At 38.7% G+C, this 23,169-nt stretch overlaps 1 protein-coding gene and 1 pseudogene across 4 annotated transcripts in view; one reads left to right on the top strand and one right to left on the bottom strand.

Moving 5' to 3' along the window:
- NNT (nicotinamide nucleotide transhydrogenase) overlaps window positions 1-23,169 on the top strand; it is an 89,823-nt gene that overhangs the window by 64,555 nt on the left and 2,099 nt on the right. For all 3 annotated transcript variants that reach the window (XM_081826084.1, XM_081826083.1, XM_081826085.1), the window contains exons 18-21: window positions 2,284-2,443; window positions 4,496-4,577; window positions 20,324-20,442; window positions 21,671-21,786. In XM_081826084.1, the coding sequence (XP_081682210.1) occupies window positions 2,284-2,443; window positions 4,496-4,577; window positions 20,324-20,442; window positions 21,671-21,786 (477 nt within the window). The remainder of the gene's footprint in view (window positions 1-2,283; window positions 2,444-4,495; window positions 4,578-20,323; window positions 20,443-21,670; window positions 21,787-23,169) is intronic.
- LOC102725870 (glyceraldehyde-3-phosphate dehydrogenase pseudogene) overlaps window positions 1-23,169 on the bottom strand; it is a 271,823-nt pseudogene that overhangs the window by 63,182 nt on the left and 185,472 nt on the right. The window lies entirely within an intron of this gene.

Raw genomic sequence — 23,169 nt, forward strand, 5'->3', positions numbered from 1 at the left:
CCCATCCCCTGCCCACCTCCCTCCATCAACCCTCAATTTGTTCTCTATTTTTAAGAGTCTTTTATGGCTTGTTTCCCTCTCTCCTTTTTTTCTTTTCCTCCTCCTTCTATGTTCATCTGTTTGTTTCTTAAATTCCACATATGAGTGAAATCATATGGTATTTGTCTTTCTCTGACTTATTTTACTTAGCATTATGCCCTCTAGATCCATCCATGTTGTTGCAAACAGCAAGATTTCTTTCTTTTTGATGGCTGAGTAATATTCCATTGTATACACATACCACATCTTCTTTATCCATTCATCAGTCGATGGACATTTGGGCTCTCTCCATAGTTTGGCTATTGTAGATAGCCATAAACACCGGAGGTGGTATGTGTCCCTTCGAATCTGTATTTTTTGTATAGAATGGTTCCTTTTAAGCCAAGTTAGAATAAAGTGGTCATATTCTTGTATATCTGTCCCTCTACATCATGTCCCTCTGACATCTGTCCCTCTGCAGGACTGTGTGATGCAGGTGATGGAGCTGCTTTGTGGGTTTGACTTTTTTAAAAGAAGTTATCTATGACAGAAATACATCAATGTCTGAAATAGTCCTTTGAACCAGTTTTTAAGGCAAACATTTGGTAGAACATATTTCTGGTAATTTAATTTCAGAATCTTCTAATTCAAAACTAGAAAGAATTTGTCAAAATCCACAAATTGAATGTTTGGAAATCTCAGGTATGGCTATTTGGATTTTCAGTAGAACTTGGATTTAAGTATAGGAGGTTGGGTTAAGAATTTACATCTTCATGTCAGGTTGGGATTATATACCTAATTAAAAGCATTATTGATTTTTCTGACCCTCTTATCTCTTCATAAATATGTAAAGGTATTCTGAGGGTATTTATTTTGTATGTAATAATCTTAGACCAGTTTACTGGGGTTTGGGCTCTCTAAAGTGTGAATGCTGTGTCTGAGAGATGAGCTTCAGTCAAAAGGACAACTTAAAAAATTCTGACAACATTTTGATTCATCATGTTTATGTTATTGATATGCTGCCTTTAATGGCTCTTTGTTTATCTTCTCTGCTGCTTTTTCCTCCCTGCCTCTACCTCTGTCCCACTTGAGCAGTGTATGTACCTGTCTCCACTAAGATGGTAGCAGGCTGGGCTGTTTTTGGATGGATGGTCATGATTTTTTTTTCTCCCAGTGTGTTACTTGTCACTGAAAATCTTCAGGTGCTTTTTGTTCTTTAATAATAAAGTATTGTCTTTTTTTAAAAAAGTGATAGATTAACACTTATATAGCTTTTACATGGAATAAACAATGGATCAATGATATGTTTATTATAGCCCTTAAAATAGGGTTTAATAATTTTTTGGATTTTTTTCTGAAGTGAGAAATCCAGTTTATGATCATGTAAAATGACTGCTTTCTTCATTTACAGTGATTTGAATTCTTAAAAGGCATTTGGTTACCCAAGCCATCTAGCTTCTTGTCTTGTCTTTTACTACCCCAGTTCCCGAGGTCTACAGATGAACTGTTTTAGAAACACACATGCCATTGTCATGTTTCAGTTGTCGCATTTGTGTGGCACATTGTTGGATGATTGTAAATGAACATGCCTTCCTCTGATTTCTTTTCCGAGATTATTTTTCCAGTTAAAAGGGCAGGTGTAAGTTTTAATGAAACAGTGTATGAACTTACTCATCTACCTTTTTGGAAGTAAATATTTTAGGAGCCTAATGATGAATCTAGTCACTTCTGTTACAGCTTCCTGGAGCTGTATGTAGTTGATTTGGAAAATAAGACCTTATCAACTCCCACATTTCTTTTTTTCTTGACGACAGAGGGCAGCAGACTTCTAAATGCCGTGGATAGCTTTCCTTTCCTTCTTTTAGTCTCTTGACAGCTTACAGCTGGTAGCAGGATTCACCTGAGACATCTGTAGTCACCTTGGAAAATTTCTCATAGATACCATTCTCTTTTACTCTGGTGAAATACATGTGAATATGGAGGTAGAAGTTGCTTAATCAGTACATGGACAGTAATAACTGGATCTGAATTTTTCATTAATTTCTTAATATTATTGGTAATTTTCCATTAAATTCTTTTTTAAAATTAACTTTTACTGAAAATATATCTGTGTACAGTTGACTTTATAGATGTGATCTATGTGATTTTTTTAGATGATCAAATAAACCTCTTAAAATGATTATGAATATCATATACACAGGGTTCATACCACTTTCAAAAAGTTATGTGGATTAAACTCTCGCAGCTAATAATTTTGCTCTCCAGGCAATGAATCGCTCCCTGGCTAATGTGATTCTTGGAGGCTATGGTACTACTTCAACAGCTGGTGGAAAACCCATGGAAATTTCTGGCACACATACAGAAATCAACCTTGACAATGCAATTGACATGATTCGAGAAGCTAATAGCATTATTATTACTCCAGGTAAAAAAAAAAAAAAGCAAACAACCTGTAATCGCTATTGGAATTGATTATGTTAATACAGTTTCTTATAATAGGAAAAAAATTGAATTGGAACTTATCCATTTTTGAAAATGCGATGGAAACAGAAGCAACCCTATGATTACCAACTAAAAAATGTTGAGAATCCTCAGCTTAGGGTTAATATTTTGGGGATCACATAGAGATTTTACAAATCGATGTGGTAGGTTCTAGCCATGTCTTTCTGTGATTCTGTACATAATGTTTTAGTCATCTTTGAGTTTTGGTTATTTGTTCCTCATTGATAGTTTTTGGAATTATTGTCAATATTAAATTAGATATAGTATATGAAAGTATCTAGACTCAGTGAATGCTAGTAAATGTTAATCTCTTTTTTTTCAAAAGTAAATATTTAAAAAATCATTGATAATCATGTGGTTTCCAATAAGATGAGGTAACATGGCCTAATAGAAAGAACTTGGTCTGGGAGTGATAACACTTCACTTTTGTTCTTAATTTTGCCTCTAACAATTGACCTGACATTGACCAAGTCATTTAATCTCCCAGCCTCAATTCCCTAATTTTTTGAGGGTTAGCTCCATTTTTCTTTAATCGTACCACAGAATGCTGTGGTATTACAGGTAACACGTTGGGTTCAGATTAAGATTTTAACTCTATTACGCTATTATAAGAGTTTTCTATAAAGGAAATCTATTGATTTGACATGTGGGTGGTTTGCTGGTTGGTTATATGCTAAGATGTAAATACCAAACACTAGCAGAATTGAATGTTCAGGTGCAAGCCTTCTCAATTGGGGCAGTATCATTTTCTAGAGGCATTTGAAACTTGTGGATTTGGGTTTTCGTCTCACAGATGGGGCTGCTACTGTCCACTAGTGTGTGAGAGCAGACACACTAAATATGTTGTATTACCTGGGACATCCCTGCATCATGAATGGTCCCAGCCAAGGCGGCGTTAGTGTTACCTGGTGAGAAACACAACTGGAGTGTAGAGGTGGAAAGATGTAAAGGGCACACTCTTTTTTTTTTAGACATTTTCCATCCAGGGAAGAAGTCAGATCAATAAATAGTGCACGGTGGGTTATGATAAGGGCTAGATTAGACCGTGTAGACACACTTTCTTTTTAATCATGAGGAACCTAAGAAGCATTGTTAGGATGTGAGGGTTTGTTTTGGGCCTTGAGGATAGATGGTGTTGGGCGTGGGGAAGGCAGAGGGAACAGCCTGAGCAGACACTTGGTATTTGGAAAACTGGGGGTAGATGAGCGGGGACAGGTGAGACTGATTGTACAGGGGGAGTGGACAGAATGTAGGGGTTAAAGAAGAAGGAAGAGGACTGCAGTTTGTGGTTACACCTGTAATAACATCAGAAATAGGGAGCACTTTTGGGTTTTTTTGGCAGAGGGGGAAATTTTTAAGTTCTTTTTAGGAGACATTAAGTTTGAGGTGGAGATAGGACAATGGACATGCCATCCTGGAGCTAAAGGACAGGCTGAGGCTGGACACAGATTGGGAGTCATCAGATGGTTCTTGAAGCCATGGGACAGGCCGAGACTTTCCAAGGAGAGTGTGACGGGCAAAGCCAAGGCCCTGGGGAGTTTCATTGTTTAAGGGAAACAGAAGGAGATCTATTCAAGGATGTCAAGGAAGACTAGTAACAAAGTGAGGAGGGGAACCAGGGAACTGCAGTCTTCTCAAAACCAAGTATGAAGACGGTTTGAAGCCATTTACGTGAGCCACAGGGGCACCCACACACAAAGTGTGTGCATACACAAGTGTGTGTGCGGTGTGGTGTGTGGGGAGGGAGTGCCCAGCAGTATCAAACAAGGCAGAAGACTGAGGAGGGACCATTAGATTTTGAATCTGAGATTTAGACTAATACTTTAAAAAGGCCAGAAGTTTGCTTTCATGTCTCATCCTGTTAGCGGATTGCCTTCCTTGGCATAAAAATATGTCTTGATCAAGGGAGAAATTATTATTCATAAGATTTCCAAATAAAAATCACCCTCTTCTGTGTGCTTCATGTTCTTTGCAGGCTATGGTCTCTGTGCAGCCAAAGCGCAGTACCCCATCGCCGACTTGGTGAAGATGCTCTCAGAACAGGGCAAGAAAGTCAGGTCAGTGCTTGTAGCACGAATCTTGTGAGGTGTGTGTGTGTGTGTGAGAGAGAGAGAGAGAGAGAGAGAGAAAAGGAGAAGCGATGACTTGCATCTGGATGATTTTCTTACTTACAGTGGAGTTGTACATATGTAATCACAGGTAAAGAAACTGAGTTGTAAAAACCCTATTCTGGCTACCTCGTTTTGCTGTCTCTAATACCACAGAACCTAAATACAGGCTCATTTTAGAAAGGGAAACTATTATACTGAATTCCAGGATTTTTACTAATGGGGAAAAACAGAAGTTGTTTCTGGTTGGATTTGGGGAAGGAGGTCAAATAAATCATTAGAACCACATTGAGTTGTCCCTTTTTGGTTTTTGGTGTTCACACTGACTGAAGAAAAGTATCTCAAATGAGAGGTCTTTGAAGACTGAGTGAGACCCGGTGGTGATCCTGTGGGCTGGTTAATGTCCGACTGGGTTCGCTGTCATATTCTCTCATATTCACCAAGACTGGTGCAAATGTTCTTTTCCTAACACCATACACTTTCTGGAATAAGAATCAGGGTAGTAGCTGTGCCTGCCACTTGGCATTTGGGCACTAGACTCTGCTCTTGGAGGATCTTGAGCAAATGGAGAATTTGAGAACTCTGCATTTCCAGATTATTCCCCATGACCTTGGATAAAGGGTTTGAGGGATGTAAAGATGGGGTCAGTGGGTGACAGACCCTTGTAGTACTTTGCATCGGTCCTGTGCACCTTTGGATCCCTGTCCTGGAGTCCGTGAAGGGACTGTCTGGAGTTGTCCCTGGGAGTAGATACCTGCTGCCTCTTTGCTAGAGAAGCTGGTTCTCTTGCAGCTTCTTTGACATGGTACCATAAGTCAGAGAGACAAGCAAACTCTATTTAGTAAATATAATTCGTTTGTTCACCAGAATGTTAACGTGTGTTGAAAAAACTGTTAATGTCTATTAATGAAAATTCCTTTTAGATGTCTATCTTACACTTTTTCTGGGACAAATGATAAGATAATAAGCTCAACCATTTGCCCAGAACTAGTCATAGTGTCTATGCAAGATGGGGTGCAGAATCCTGAATGTCCCAGCTATTAATAGTGGTGAAGAGACTTACATGATGAAATAAGTGGATCTGACATTTTATTTTTTTATTTTAAAGATTTACCTATTTGAGCGAGAGAGAGAGAGCATGAGTGGGAGGGGCAGAGGGAGAGGGAGAGAGAATCTCAAGCAGACTCCCGCTGAGTGCAGAGCCTGATGCGGGACTCAATCTCACGACCCTGAGATCGGGGCCCTGAGATCACAACCTGAGCCAAAACCAAGAGTCTGGCACTTAACTGACTGCACCACCCAGGTGCCCCAAGTGGATCTAACATTTTAGTATCAGCTGCATTTTCTCCCTTCCTTCCCTCTCTCACTCCTTCCCCACTCTGCCTTCTTGTGATCCATAGTTAGTGTTTTTCATATACAGAGAGTCAAAATACTATTTTGTGGTAGGACCAGCTTTTCTGTGATGTAGATGTTTCCATGTTTAGTATAGTCTTAGAAAATTGAAGATAGAAGATGAGAAAAATCACTGACTTTTTAAAAAAGATTTTATTTACTTATTTAAGAGAGAGCAAGCGCATGAGAAAGAGAGAACGCACGAGTGGGGGAGGGGGAGAGGGAGAAGCAGGCTCCCCGCTGAGCAGGGAGCCTAATGTGGGGCTCAATCCCAGGACCCTGAGATCATGACCTGAGCCGAAGGCAGACGCCCAACCATCTGAGCCACCCAGGTGCCGCCCTGACTTTGTTTTTTGATTTTCACATATGAAGTCTCATTTTTGGTCACCATTGCCCGTTTTCTTATCCGGTATTGTACAGGGCTGCCCTTTTAACCAGACGCTTGCCACTTAAAGCATTTGCAGACCTACATAAGGAAAGGATGTGTCAAAGAATCTTTTATGATTTTCCTAAAAAGAAGTTGTTTTCTTTATTCAGTCCACATGTAAGAAGTCAATGTATTAGTAATGCCTTCTATCACCACAAATGTTTAGGATATGAGTGACAATCTTAATGAAGTAGAGAAAGATGGCTTTCCTGTCTTAGTTATCTTTTGGGAAGGGAGTGATTAATCTGACGTCCCTCTCTAATACCCATTGACCAGCCTGTGTTAACCAGACATCTTGGAAAATCGGTCCAGAGTGAGGTGGATGCGAAGTTGGGGAGCATCATGACTGTAGGGTAGCTTGATGGAAGCAGGATGTGAGGGGAAAAGAATAAGAGGGATGGAAAAAATGATCTGGAAAGAAAAGGGATGAAACAAATTAAATCTCAGTTTCTGACCTGATTAAAATTTGACTTTGATCCGTGAGGACATAAGATAAATTGCTGTTTTAGGATGATTTCTGTCACCCTGCGGGGGAAAAATAATTACTTAAGATTTATGGGAGATATTTAATTAAACATATATAAATAGTATCTCAGTTATAATTTGTGCTTTATTGAAGTAATTTTATGAACAGGATGTCAGACTTGATGTGAGAGAGCGTTCTGTCATTTCACATAATTGTCATAGTTTGTTCAAATAGTTCTTTAATAATCAACTTATTAATAATTTATTATGTAGGATCAGAGTAAAATTGTTCAGTCTAATTTCTCTATTTGTGAGTTAGGAAACGTTAACCACTTATATTGATCAATTTCATATTAAGATGAAATTATATATTAATAGTTTTTTTTTTTTACTGTGATCTGTTGAATTTTCAACATGGCTATATAACAAGTTATGCAGATTTCATGTTTGAATTAAATGGAGGATTCTAGAACTATTGCTAACACAGTGACAGTAGATTATCCTATTTGTCCTTGCTAGTTATTGAATAGGGATTTTTTTATTTAAAGGGAGTCATAGAAACTGTTGATTTTGTCTCATGTGCATCGTCATCTTTTTCCTCAGAGAAATGCATATTTTCTCGACGGAGCTAGGAATATGTGTATCCATAGATGCTACCTTTTTTTTTTTTTTAGGAGACAAATGTCTGTTTGCACAAGAGATGGCTGCAGCGTTACCTCCTATTTTTTTTTTTTTGTTACCTCCTATTTTAATGAAATAAATCTGTATTTACAGTTTGCAGTAATTTAGTCCTTTCATCACCCTGTGGAGCTCCCACGGTGTTCATTGAGCACAGCTGCTGGGCCTCTCGTTTTAGTAGATCTTTGTGCCTTAGGACCCAGCATGCCTAGCATCCAGATGTGGTGACATATTCACACACATCCCCCGTGGAAATGTGCCAGTGTGGACATACGATTGTCATCAATTAGTTATGCCCAAGTGGTGCCAAGAAAAATTGCATCTGTCATACAGTCTGGCTTCATGGCCCATGATTGATTTAGAGACACTCCTGTTTTCCTTTACTTTGGCTATAGTCAGAACATGCTCACCGGGAGCTGAGATTACATAATGAAGCACATGACATTTCATGACAAGAGCTCATGAGTGTTCATTGACCTAGACTTTCTTTAGTGGCCAGTATATTGTTGCTTTCCAGTTGTCCAGAACACCTCTGTAACTTACCTAACTTATGGCTGATCTCTAAAAGCATTTTATTATAAAAATCTTACACTACGAGAGTGTAGACATTTTTTCTCTTTATTTCCCAATCTTTGGATCCATACAATGGGCTTTTCATTATAAAGCAGAAATAATGTTCCCACTGAGTAATTCTGAGAAAGAGGTGTAGTTTTTTTCTTTTTGCAATTAATCACAGTTCGATTTTCTTTTCAGAAAGCATTATTGCTTGGATTATCACAGAAGTCTTTTGAATTTATGAAACCACATTTCAATTTCTTTGATTGGTTAACTGATGTTATACATTGTTTTCTTGTTAATGTTCAACTATATCTTTCTATTAATAATTTGTTGATAGAAATTTATTTTTATCAGGTATTGAGATAAAAGTATGGAGATAAAAGGATGCATAAGTCCAGTTGCCTCTCTCAAAAGTGTACAGTTATGAAGAAAACAAACCTATAAACAAATGAATCAGTGAATGAATTCCATTTAATGTGATAGTGTGCTAGGAGAAATAGAGTAGAAGGAGGGTCAGAATGCAAACGAGAGTAGTTATTTGTCCAGCGGATATTTTAAACCTTTTATGCTACTTGTAACATGAGTTTCTTTGCAAGTTTTTAAAAACATTTAATCTTTTTTTCATTTTCTGTCTAAACACATCTAGCCGCTAGTGGTATTTATGGTTTAATAGTGTTTTACAGTCTCGTGTGGCATGGCTATAGGTTTAAATATGTTAGTTTTGCTTAGGAATACACTCTTCGAAGATATTTCAGGATGAGATATTTTGTCAATCTAACTGGATTTTCTTTTTTTTGTGGGTTACATGTAATTCAAGTAAATAGAGCTCAGCCTTCTCAGATTTGTGTTTTTTTTTTTTTTAAGATTTTATTTATTTATTTGACAGAGACACAGCGAGAGAGGGAACACAAGCAGGGGCAGTGGGAGAGGGAGAAGCAGGCTTCCTGCCGAGCAGGGAGCCCAGTGCGGAACTCGATCCCAGGACCCTGGGATCATGACCCGAGCTGAAGGCAGACACCCAACCGACAGCCACCCAGGCGCCCTTAGCATTTTTATGACAGCTTTGCAATACGTTCTTTTTAGACGTGACTATTCATGGTAATGACCATTCACTGAACAACTGATTACATAGTGTTTTGTGCCAGGCACTTCTAGGTCCTGAGAATACATCCGTGAATACACAGATGAAAATTCCTGAGCCTGTGAAGTGTACGTTGACTGGGAGGTGATTTAATAGGCTTGAAAATATTCTGGCTTGGAGATACTTACACCCCATTGTGTCTTCAGCTCAGATGCTGGTGCAAAGGATGACACATAGCTGTAGCACAGACCATTGCATCAGAGTTTCAGAGCTGTGACTGGTACTGTTAGGTAATGAGTTAGCCAGTGCTTCAGGTTGTCTGAAAGAATATGGTGTGTTTCTTTGCATTTTGCTCTGAGCCTGCCTTTTTGAACAACATAGTGGTAGGAAGATGGGTGTGGTGGGCGTTATTTGTGTCATTAGTCATATGGGTGAAGCTTTCGGTGGAAGAGAGGAAAACCAAAGAAAGTATGTGCATTCACTCACGTCTGTGTTCGGCCTATTGTGTAGAATTGCCAGTAATTTCTCAGCTCAGAGGTGTCTCTTGTGCTCCTAGAAGGCAACCCTGTTCCTCCCAGATCCTGACTGTTGGCCAGAATTTGGCTTTGGCTTTCTGTTTATGCTGTTCACAGCATATTGGTGTGGCGGAAAGAAAGCCTGTGATTTGGATGCTTTGTACAGCCTCTGCCTTACCATTCATTCTAGGACTCATTGCTCGGTCTGTCTTGTCACGGGAGTTCTGGTGGTCTGAGGGAGAAGCTCTCACTACTGATCATGGCCTCTGACCATCAGGGTGTTTTTCGGCTTCTTGCTCTAGTATTAGTCATAATAAACTCTGAGCTGAGGTTCTTCAGTGAGGGTCACATAAACATGGTGGAGTATAAATAAATAAAAGCCCGTTTCTCATTTCATGTTCCAATTCTTCCATATTTTGCTTACAGTTTCCATCTTACGGTGCTTCACTGGCCATTACTTTCCAACAGCATCATGAAAGTTATTCAGACAGGAAGAAGAAATTATGCATATTTTTTTACCAAGTCTCTGCAGTATGCCAGAATATAATATTTTAGAACATGAATGGCCAATACAATTTCAGTTTTTTCTGTGATATCATTCTTCATAGTCTTGTTGGTTACTTTGAAATAAAAAGCGTGTCAGTTGTCATACAGTTTCTATTCTGGGCTTGGTGGCTGGATTTGGCTCAGTGATGGAAAAGCCAGATTTGGGCACAATCTATAAAAACATCCTCGGAGGGGAACGGGCGGTGTTGTGATGTGGTTCTGCAGAGGGCTCCATTGATGTTTGCACTATCATCTGGCCTGATCCTCTTTAGATGACTTCTCACTCTTCTGGTGACCTCAGTGTCACAGGCCACATACACAAATGGAAAATGGGACTGTAGCCTTTTGTTAAACATTTTCTCATTCACAGTCATAGAACAGGTTCTATTATTCTGTATTAGAAAAATTGTGCCCCTGAGACACATTTTTGTAAGCTCTTTAGCATTCATAATTTTTTTTTCCTGAAGAAGGGGAGGCCATAGATAAATACCAGATTTCAGATCAGAGTAGCAGGTCAGCCCTGATTTGCCTTCAAAAAGAAGAATGAAAGGTACATAATGTTCTCTAATTCTGGCTATTGGAATGTTCTAGAAAATTAAATGAACTTTTTTTTTCCCATTGAGAATCTACGAGTTTGTCTGAACCACTGCTTCTAAGGACTTTCACAATTTTAGAAAGGTGGGTGTCTGTCCTTAAGAAGCCTCGCCAGAAAGTTGATTCCACAGCCTTTCTCATTAGCTTTTGTGGACAGCAGTGGCCTTGTCAGGAGGGTTTTCCCTACTTCCATTACCATGTTTCTCTTTAGGTGGATAAGCTGACCCTACCCAGCTGGTCCCAGCCTTTCCAGCAGTAAGGATGATTTGTGTAACATATGCCCTGCTTCATGTTTTATGTTTTTATTCTAAACTGCATTTACTACAGTTATTTATTTTTAAAAAAAACTTCCTTATGCTTTTAATCAGTGACGTGTAGCTGTCAATCAGAAGTTCTGATCAGAATGTGATAAACCAAAGAAACCTGCCTTTTCTGGTCCCACCATATTTTTCACAGGTGAAATGCACAATTAGATTACAAAAATAATTGAATATAGTAACAGACCTTTTTTTAAAAAAGATTTTATTTATTTATTTATCAGAGAGAGAGAGCACAAGCAGCGGGGAGCAGCAGAGGGAGAGGGAGAAGCAGGCTCCCCGCTGAGCAAGGAGTTGGATGCGGGACTCGATCCCAGGACCCTGGGATCATGACCTGAGCCGAAGGCAGACGCTTAACCGACTGAGCCACCCAGGTGCCAAGATCCTTTTATTACCTTCACAGGCCCTCCTCAGAACGGAGCATTGCCATGTGCAAACATAGAATACAAGAGTCCTTAAGGTGTATGTAGCCCAGACCAGGGGCTCTTCATTGCATCTGCAGTGGGGCTCCCAACCTGTTTTGTGACAGAATACAGTGCACACATATTTGGTGTAATTCTAAATAAAGGAGTCCTGCCTTAGCAAGTAGTTAATTGGAGAATCTTTAAGGTCTATTTTAACTTATTTTTATTTTTTAGGCTTTTATTTTAGTTCCAGTTAACATACAGTGTTATATTAGTTTCAGGTGTACAATATAATGATTCAACACTTCCATACAACACCTGGTGCTCATCACAAGTGCCCTCTTTAATCCCCATCACCTATTTCCCCCACCCCCCCACCTCCCCTCTGGTAATCACCAATTCTCTATAGGTAAGAGTCTGTTTCAGTTAGTATCCAAAATATATGAAGAACTAATAAAATTCAATACCAAAAAACCAAATAATCCAGTTAAGAAATGGGTAGAAGACATTAATAGACATTTTTCCAAAGAAGACAACCAGATGGCTAACAGACACAAGAAAGGATCCTCAACATCACTCATCATCAGGGAAATACAAATCAGTATTTATAATAGTAAGAGGCAGCAAAATGGAGAAAACACTCTAAATACTGTAGAACGAGGCCCCGTTGTCACTGTAGTTTCTTTGTCTTACGGTTGAATTGGGTTACTTGGCTCTTCTTCATGTTTTATTGCTGAACTAAATCTGGATATTTCCATAATGCAAGAAGGAAAATGTAGTTTATTTGAACAGTTGTGGTAGGATCCATGTGGTGAATGTTTTATACTCTTTACTAGTCCCACATGTCCTAGAATAACTGCTGTAATGCACCCTGGTCAGGACATATTGTCTCCATGGCCTGCGATCATGGGAATTGACATTGTTGTGTCCCCTTTAGAACATGTGGTGTCTGAAATCTAATGTGAAGTTGTGAAAAAGTATAAGAATGGGGTTTTTATCATCATGTGTTCTAAAAGAGGCTTAGAAAATGTGGTGTTTTTTGAATTGCCTCTTTACCAAGTTTTATCCAGTTCACGCGATATTTACAAATCGCTCTTGTATTCACTCTTAATTTTTTTTGTTCTTTCTTGGGTGATTTAAAAGTCTCTGAAGATCAGGTTGTTTTATTTGAGTAGATTATTCCACTTTTTTTGAGCCGGGCCTGAGTCTATCTTTAATCAAGGACTGAGGCCTTCGTTTTTATTATATAATGTGTCACAAAAGACTATCATTTTCATATTTGAGAGAGGAAAATAGCAAAAAGTGTTGAAATTTTTCTTGCTTCAAGATAAGTGAAAAGATTATCCTGACTTAATAATGATATTTGTTGTATCTGTCAGTTGAGGAAACAATACTTTTTTGCCTAATAGTATCTGTGGAAGGGTTAAATGTGGCCTTTTGGAATTTGACTTTATCAAATAAGTGTGTATCTGAATATAAGTTATGAATGTGTTCCCACTGAGTCCAGTATTCACAGTTACTGGCCTCAGACTATATATTGACTATATAGTTTTCTTAGTCTTTCGATGTAGTTGTGAATACAAAGAACTTCTGGCTTTTATTGGACTATATTGATATTTATTGGAATTTTAAGGTAAAAATTAGAAAACCAACTCAGAAAATGTTGACATCAAACCACCATTTGTTTTAATGTAAAAATGTGTATTTATTTTTATATAAATGATCATTAAAAGGTGCATTTATTTGAAAAATACACATGAGCATTTGTATCACACAGATGTACTTGAATAGAATATTATCATTGAAGGTTAGTTTATTAAAGGCTCATTACACTTGGCATTAGTCTACAGTACTTTGTATGAAAAACTCTTTATATGAACTATCTCACTTAAATCTCGTGATAATCCTTTGAAGAGGTTTATTCTCAATCCCACTGCACACAGAGGAAAGGGAGGCATACAGAAGTAAACTGTCCAAAGGTTGTGAATCCAGGCAATGGTACTCCAGACCTTTCACTGCAGTTCTTTACTACTTCCCTAAATTTCTTTCTCTAAAAAGAGATGTAGAACATCTATGAGTCAATGCATCTCACTGGGCACACTGTGTTACTTAAAACCCTTTCCTTCCTTCCCTCCCATTGAGTCCCTAGAAGGAATGCCAGGTGCTGTGGGTGCTGATAAATAAGACACGTTACTATGTTACTATGATGTTACTATTGTTGCAGCGCATCATAAGGAGGAGGTGCATCAAGAAAGAGTTCTGGGAATGTTGAAGATCTTTCTGTGATCTCATTTTAGTATTTATTTTTCTTTTGCAGAATCTTATTGTGGACAGGGGCAGCTGATTCTGCTTTGTTAAGCATGTGTACAATAAAGATAATTTTCATGGCTCAAAGGCAAGAACTAAAAGGCTAGTAGGCTTTGCATTTTCAAATTCTGGATATTCTTCATACGATGATGGAACATTGATGAGCTTTGGCCATCAGTTCCTGGAAATTGCTGGTCATGGCCAAACCAATGTCTGGTATAATTAACTTTAATACATACTTTGGAGATTGGCCAGTTACATGGGCCAGAGTTGTTATTAACTCACATTGACTTATCAGTGTACACATATATATTTCTATAAATTCAGTGTGTTCTGTTATTTCTCTCAAAACACTGGCATTTTCTTGTAAGAGCCTTGTGTGTGTTTTTCTCCAACATTAGAGCCTTAAGGTTTATATAATAAATTATTATGCCAACAGATATAAAATGATCTGTCCTTTGGGATATTCAACGTAACATATTGGTTAGCTTTGTGATTATTTACCCTTCACAACTAGCTCAACAGAAATAATGTCTTTATGCACTCTGTAGCTAATCAAATGTTACAATAACAACAAATACATTTAGAGGTCTTTGATTTCTAACTTGGCCCAAGACATGTCAGTTAAAGCATAGAGATGATGGCCAGATGGATTAATTTAAAGATAAGCAAGGGCAGTATTAAAAACAAATTAATTAAGATGAAAAACTTACTGGAGTAAAGGAGGGATACAAAATTGCAATCCAAAAGTAATTTACATAGTATATATTGGATTATTCAGCTAAAATAGAAACCCTAGTTCATGGAATTTTAGGACTGGAAAGGAATTTTGTGGTAGGCTGAATAATGCCCCCAAAGAGTCCACCTACAATCCCCCAAACCTGTGGACATGTTACTTCACGTGGCAAAAGGGGCTTTGTAGATTTAAGGGGAGGATTTTGAGGTGGGGAGATTATCTTGGATTATTTGGGCAGGCCCATGTCATCACTAGGGTCCTCAGAGAGGAAGGAGTCAGAGAGAGTCCTAGAAGAAATCATAAGAAAGAGTCAGAGACAGAGGTATGACAGTGGAAGCAGTAGTCAGAGGGATGCAGCCACAAGCTAAGGAATGGGGGCGCCTCCGGAAGCAGGAGAAGGCAAGGAATGGATTTTCCCCTAGAGCCTCTAGACGACATGCAGCTGTGCCAACACCTTGATTTTAGTGTAGGAAAACTGATTTTCTGCTTCTGACCTCCAGAACTGTAAGATAATCAATTTGTGTCGTTTTAAGTTACTAAATATGTGGTAATTTGTTATAGCAGCAATCAGAAACTAGTACAGACCTTAAATATCACATAGTACAGTGACTGCAAGTCTTCCTTAAGTCTTACAAATCAGGTTTTGGGAAGAGGTTCAGACCTGGGGGAAGGAGGAAACACTTATTGGTGATCAGTAAGACTGGAAGATTATGAGAAATTTTTGGTGTTCAAGATTTGTTATTCACATTTCAAAAGAGCACAAATGAGTAATTCGTGGCAAATATAGTACCACTGGCTTGAGGTAGAGTGGTTCTTGGTTCTTGTAGTTCTGGAAATCCTGAATTTCATTGCTGTCTCTTACTAGTGGTTAAGACCATTGCTTTAAATCCTCCCCAGTCCTCCCTTAAATGAAGGACTGTCTCAGCGGCCGCAACCGTCTTGATTATGTCCACTGCCAGCCAACCATCCTTTGTGTATGTGTGGGAGATGCTCTTTTTTTTTTTTTTTTTAAAGATTTTATTTATTTATTTGACAGAGAGAGGGAGATAGTGAGAGCAGGAACACAAGCAGGGGGAGTGGGAAAGGGAGAAGCAGGCTTTCCGCTGAGCAGGGAGCCCGATGTGGGGCTCGATCCCAGGACCCTGGGGTCATGACCTGAGCTGAAGGCAGACGCTTAATGACTGAGCCACCCAGGCGCCCCTGGGAGATGCTCTTGAATCCTTTTTGTACTGAACTGGTGGATGGTATATCAGCTCACATTGAGCCTCTCTCTTCCTGACCCCAGAAAAGAAGATGGAAACTTTCCCTAACTGGGGCATTTGTTTTTAAACAGTTAACAGAAAGTTTTTTTTTTTTTTTTAATTAAAAAAATTTTTTGGGGGGGCGCCTGGGTGGCTCAGTCGTTAAGCATCTGCCTTCAGCTCAGGTCATGATTTCCAGGGTCCTGGAATCGAGCCCCACATTGGGCTCCCTGCTCCGCGGGAAGCCTGCTTCTCCCTCTCCTGCTCTTCTTGCTTGTGTTCCGTCTCTCGCTGTGTCTCTCTCTGTCAAATAAATAAATAAAATCTTTAAAAAATAATAAAAATAAAAATAAAAAAAATTTATTTTATCCCCATGCTTTCCTGGTGCATTTGAATACATTTTCTTTTCTTCTGTTTTATGAAAATGAGGACGATTTGGTTCACTTCTGTTTGATTTGGTCTGCTTGAAAATCATGTTTTGCCTTTTTTTGAGCCAGTTGATCTTTTTTCACTTAGAGTGTGTTATTTTCTAAGTCATTAGATGTTTTGTGTTTCTCTTGCACCTTAGCCAAGTACTCTCTGATCCTTTTAAACCATAGCTTCCAGAACTAAATTTGGTTGTTTAGTTTTTTCATTGGGTCTAGTCAGTGATAAAAGTAAGAGTACCTTTTCATGAATGTGAGAGAACCACCCTGCCGTTGTTCACAAAATCAAGCACCTTTGAAACTTCATTCATCATGTCTTGTCTTTTTTTATATTCATGCAATAATCAGGCTTAGCAGTATATTTTAGTTATTTTAATATAATGCACTTTCTCTCTAGGTCTGTTTTTTATATTCATGCTTAAAGTGCTATATTATTATGATTTTTTCTTTCTTTCTTTTTTTAAATAGGCTCCATATCCAACATGGGGCTTGAACTCACTTCTCTGAGATCAAGAGTTGCATGCTCTTCCAACTGAGCCATCCAGGAGCCCCTAATACTATATTATTATTAAAGTATTAAAATGATATTTATGTTCATATTTGAGGTTTAGTAATAATAAGCCCCATTTATTGAGCATAAGCTTCGGTTCCTGGAGAATTTTTTAAAAAATATTTTATGTTATTGCCACTGTACAAAATACTAAATTTTAAAGTAGGTACCCCAACCAAAGAGTCCAGTTGACATTGCAGAAATGCTTGGTCCGAGACAGTGTGAAAAGAGCCACAGTACTGAATACGGTTTACATTACCACATGAAGAGTGGGAACATAAATTGTCAGTATTTTGCCTTACTTCTTTTGTTTTCAGGAATGATTGAAAACTCTGACTTGGTATAGATTATGACATTAGGATAACAATGTGCTGTTTAAAAAGAAAGCAATCTTGTCTTTAGAGAACATTTTAAAATTATACTCAAGTGTCGAACTGTTAAAATCCCCAAAATGACAGGAGAATTTGTGGTTGAAGAACTTAAAATCTTATGAGGTGGTGAGTTTGGGTGACCGTGGTCTGGAGTGAACTAATGACTGCCCTTAATTTTATTTTCACTAGAATAAAACTACAGCTAGCCCACTGAGGGGGAAAGATGATGAAATAGTTGAAAGAGATGAAATAGTTCATTCTGTCCAGGTAATTTCTAACTCCCACCCTGAGTAATTTTTCAGAATAGACTTCCCCAGCATTCAGCAGGTGCTCGTAAAAGTTATACATTGTGGTAGATACTTTGTATACTGAGACACATTCTTCTCCTGTGTCTATTTGTTCATGCAGATATTTATTTTGTTTTATAGCTCTTAGCATTGTTGAAACTTTCTGGGCTCTCAATTATTCTCAAAGAACACTGTGAATTGGATTTTTGGAACTCCTTCAAGCAGAGATAAATAGGTATTTCTCAAGCCTGTTCTATGCAGAGTTTTCTGTAGCCCTTGGCAGGATGTGGGCTTATAGTAACAGCTGGTTACTACTCTGTGGGAAAACTGAGACACAGAGAGTCCTTAAGTAACCTGCTCGAAATCAACATAACTAGTGAACTGGAGCTGTTAACTAAGCAAAATACCTCTCAAGTTGCCTGACTATACTACTGTATTATAAAGTAGTTAAAAGTTCAGACTCTTGAGACAGAAAGACCTGAGTTTGAATCCCAGCTTAACTGTATACTGAGAAAGTTGTACAAATGGAATAGCACCTCATGAAGAGCCAGCATTAGCCATTGTGCCAAAATAGATCTACATTCTTGCTTCTTTTTGTTAGATAGAGGAATGCAGGTCTACAGCCTTATTTATTTCACTGAGGACTGGGCTTGAATCACTTGCTCTACATTCTAATTCTTGATGGAGGTTTTTAAAAGATGATTAGGGATAGAATGAAACAATAGATGAGAAATCATTTGTAAATTGCATTATAATAGGAGAGCATGAAGTTAAGTATTTCAAATGAAGTTAATTTTTTTCCACCATAAAAAGTTGTACGTTTTCCTCCTTTTGGCAACTGTGAAACTGGGAAGATCCCAGCTGGGCCAAGGACATCGATCTCATTGGCTTCCTAGCCCTTCGAAGTTTCCCCGAAACCCTTCAATGACATGGTTTGATCCCCCCACAAAAGTATACATTCTCATAGAAAATTGGGAAAATGTATTTAAAAAAGAGGAGAAGTAAAACGATGATCTCTTGTATAACTGCTTAGAGGTAACTGTTTTGTTTCCTTTTAGCCCCGGTTTCTGTTTTTGTTTTAACATAAATTGTTATTTGGGAACATTTAGTGATCCCAGAAGGAAGATGATATAAAAGTGAATTTGATAAAAGAATACTTGTCACTTGATGTCTTTTTTCCCTCCCAATTACAAGACCCCTAATAATTTAGGCTCTTCGTTATCACTTTTAAAGATGTAGAAAATCAATTATCAGCTATTTGGGCAATATAGAGGCCATTTTAAAGCTCTTTTCAGGTCTACTTTTGGGGAGGTGTCAATTCCTCTGTTGCTTTAATCTGTTCCTAGCAGAACCTGTGTTAAAAATGGGGAGGCCTGATTTGGCAGTAGTTACTGTGAAAAGTAACAGGGCATCTTAAATGACCATAACTTTTGTATGAGCCAGCAATGTGTTGTGATGGCTGTAAATGCCAATGCAGACTTGGGCATTGTCAGTAAAAGATCTCAGGATGGGATTTTCTTGCTGTGCCCTATGCATCTAGATCACATCCAGCATATTGTGTTCACTCTGGGGGCCTGAGGTTTGAGCTGGATATTGACAATGTAGAAACAGGTGACTAGGACAGCAGTGGGTCCTGTCAGCACTGAATAGTTGAAAGAATTGAGGATGTTTTGCTTAGTAGGCATCCTAGGAGCGCTCAGAGGAGTCCACATATGAAAGAGGGAGTAGACTCATTAAGGCTCCAGATGGCCAAACTACAGACCTTGGAAAGCAATGAGATGGGGGTTCTCTTTGGCTGATATGAGTGTGTAAGTGTGTGTGTGTGTGTGTGTGTGTGATGTAATTTTTGGGATTGTCTAGTAATGGAATAGACCTCTGGAAGGAGTAAGTTTCTGGTTACTGAAAGTATTTAAGCTGAGGTTGGATGGATCCCTGCCAAGAACTACCATAAAATGCATTTCTTCTCTGGATTCACTCACTCACTCACTCACTCACTCACTCACTCACTCACTCACTTCTTATTGAGCCCTGCCTATGTGTCAAGCATGGTGCTCAGTGCTGAGGAGACAGAGATCACTACTGTGGGCAAGAAGCTGGATTAAATAACCCCAAAGATCCCATTTTGGTTGCGGTTGAAAGAAATTGCTTGATGCTTCGATTTCTTTTGCCTTGATAAAAGTGTAGAGCTCTGATGTGTGTCTTACTCTGTCTTTGAAACACTCCAGCATGTTGCTATCACATTGTCTCATGGGATGCGGAGTTATGCTTCATATCACTCTCAGAAAGATTGGAGGCCTTTAACTCCTGTACATGACAATATTTTATTTCTCCAGCTTTGAACGTGGAGGTTAAAGTTGAATGTGGAGTCAGCTTTTGATGGAATAATGTTGATTTTTCATGGCAAGTGTTTAATTCCAGGCTGACTTACATAAGTTTTTAAAGATGCAAGATTTATCAGAAAGTATCATGAGAGAACATAATGCTTATTAAATGTAAGGTGATATTATTTACTAATGTTGGAAATTCATTGTACTTAAAACATAAGAGTCAGGTTCTAAGGTTACACTTACTTCTTGAGAGGAGTTATCATTTGTGTATATGGAGAGATTAAACCTCCAACTTCAATATTTGTAGATTGATCATATATCTGGATTAGTTCTAGCCCCTCTTGTAGAGATCGGATAGTACCAGGAAGAGCTGAGGTGCCAAGAACAAAGTGTGCAGATTTGGAGGTGATGTTGGGGTCTCTGTACATTTTGGCCCATCATGTAAGGCCAACTCTTCATTTGTTTTATGTCTAGGTTTGGAATTCACCCAGTTGCAGGCCGGATGCCTGGTCAGCTTAATGTGCTGCTGGCTGAGGCTGGGGTGCCATATGATATTGTGTTGGAAATGGACGAGATCAACCATGATTTCCCAGGTAAGTAGTGGGGGCGATGGTGAAGCTTGTTCTTCGTCCGAATAAAGCAATACCAGTCTTAGGACATAAATTGTGGGATTACTGAAGACCTGCTAGTCTGATGAAGAGTAACCTGCTCCTAGCAGGTGTGCAGTTGAAATGAAATAAACGAAAGACAGTACTGAATAAGGTACAACAGGCTTGTGAGCGGCATGGGTAGTTTTGGGGCCTAGGAGGAGATCAGAAGGGTGGTGAAAATCTCAGGAGGCAGTGGAAGAGGGACTCTGAAGAGACCTGGCTTTGGGATCCAGGTTCTGACTCCACTTTTGGAACTAGATCCTCAGCCTCAGGTTCCTCATTTATAAAATTGCTTCTATTGATAATTTAATGTCTAATTCTTGTCAGCATCTGAGATTTTACTGGCTTCCAATTGTACCAACTCATGATCAAGAAAGTAGTTTTCTGTTTTCCTTTAAAGTACTGGGACTTCACTAGATAAGGTGCCGTACTTTATGGCTGTCGTTGGGTAGATGTTGAATGTTAATGACATTTGGCTCAAGATCATGTTTGTTAAAATTAAACCGGTTCCCTCTGGCAAGTATCCACTGTAAACTTAAAAAATACTGTTTATTAGAGGAAAATAATGAAGTTGTGTGTATATCTACATTCACATGGCATTTTTGGCAAAGTTCTAAGGTAATTTATATTATAGTCCTTAAAGAGGGAATTTGGGCCATTTTATGCCCCTTTTCAGATTTCACTGTTGCTAAATTATGTGTGAAACCTGCCAGTTCCAGGAATTATGGACCCAGCTTTTAATACAGTACAGACCCTTAGACCATTTTCTTTTAGACATCAAAATAGCATCTTTTGGGGGTCATTTTAAAAGATGAAAATGGGATGCAAATCTTATAAAATAATATAACTGGCAAGATCATTGTGAGATAATAAAAAAACTGTAAAGTCAGATTAGGCAGATCCCCTGGGGGGAGGGGAAGCATAATAATGCAAGCTCGTCAGGGTGCTCAGGCTGAGATGCAGGACCTACTGCTTTTTAGCTGTGTGACATTGGCTAGGTTACCGAGCCTCTCTGATAAAGCTCTTTGTACGGTGTCTGGCACAAGTGTGCGTCCTATAAATATTACCTTCTGTTATTGTTTTAAAGTCCAGATCACTATAATTTGCCTGGAAAAAGTGAAAATGACCCATTTGAGTTTTTTATTTACTCTTTTTTTCCTTTATTATGTAGACACTGATTTGGTTCTTGTGATTGGAGCTAATGACACTGTGAATTCAGCAGCTCAAGAAGACCCCAACTCTATTATTGCAGGCATGCCAGTCCTTGAGGTCTGGAAATCAAAGCAGGTAAGGTTTCAGACTTGTGTTTCATTCTAATAATCAAATGTCTCCTACAACATGCACCCAGAGCTGTCCTGGTTCACTTGGTGAGGAGCACCGATGCGTTTTGGGAGCCCCAGGAGCTAGAGTGGGTGTAGGGCCCAGCTCTCCATATCCAGCTTCTGTCTATTCGGTGGTCACCAGAGAACCCAAGTAGATGCCCTGGTCACCATTTGAACTAGATAATATTATGTGGGGATTAACAAAATCTGTAACCACAGCTGAAAAAAGAGCTGTGAGCTTTTGGAATGAGCCTGGCTGACTTCCAGATAGAGTCCAGTGAAGCAGATGGCTTCCCTCTGGGACAGTGAGTCAGTATCATCGCCTTCATATACGAAGACGAGCACATTTTTTCATTTAATTTTTTTGAAAGGGAATTTGTTGTTGTTATGGAGTGTCCAGAAGAAAGGTGATTTAGAAATCCAAACTATAACATGGCATAAGGAAGCAAGGCGTGCTCATGTACATCACCTCTGTGGAAGCTAACTGCTGGGTTATAGAGAGCTCAGAGGCTTCTACATTTCCCCTGCCCTGGCGGAGGACAGGTCTCTTTACCACTCTCAGGTCAGATCTGCATTTTAACAGTCATAATTATGTAATGTACCTTTCCCTTTAATTTTGTTTCTTTTTATTGTAAATATGTGAGCTTGAAATTTGTGGTGGGTGAGATATGCACTTGTTCATGTGTAGATGAGAAACTATTGCATTGGTCATCAATATTTGAGAGTTTGCAGAATGCATTATGGTACTAAGGCTGTGTGAAGTGTAAGTAAGTTTATATTGCTTTCATTTTTGGATAGATTACATGTCCTAGACTACTATAGAAGGGCTTTCATTTCCTTAAGAACTAACTTGATATTTAACTGAATAGCACCATCCATAATTCATGTAATTGTAAATGACTGTGACACATCAATATTAGAGATAGCCTTACTTCTTCCATTTTGCTTTGTAGGAGCATAATATTAGTTATTAGCTCTGTCTTGTGACAGGCTAGATTGTTCTTTGGGCTTTTGTCTTGGAACCTTCTGATCTACTTTAAAGTGTTGGAATAAGAATCACACCATTTTCCCACTCAGCTACATTTACCTTAGGATTTGTAGCAGAAGTTTATACGCTAAATTTGTTCTCTTAAGCCCATTCAGAGAAAGATACTTATTTTTCTGACTAGAAAATGTTACATAGTCTTTATGGAAGAAAAGCACTGAGAAGAAAATCTCTTGTAATCTTATTATTCATAGATAAACTATTGTTAACATGATTTTTGTCTCACGGATAGGAGTAAGGGCAAATGAAAGTTAATACAATGTAAACATGCCTTTAGAAAGTACTCCCTGGGGCGCCTGGGTG

The sequence above is a fragment of the Leptonychotes weddellii genome, chromosome 7, assembly GCF_054177405.1.
Source record: "Leptonychotes weddellii isolate Sample4059 chromosome 7, ASM5417740v2, whole genome shotgun sequence".
NCBI classification, from domain to species: Eukaryota; Metazoa; Chordata; class Mammalia; order Carnivora; family Phocidae; genus Leptonychotes; species Leptonychotes weddellii.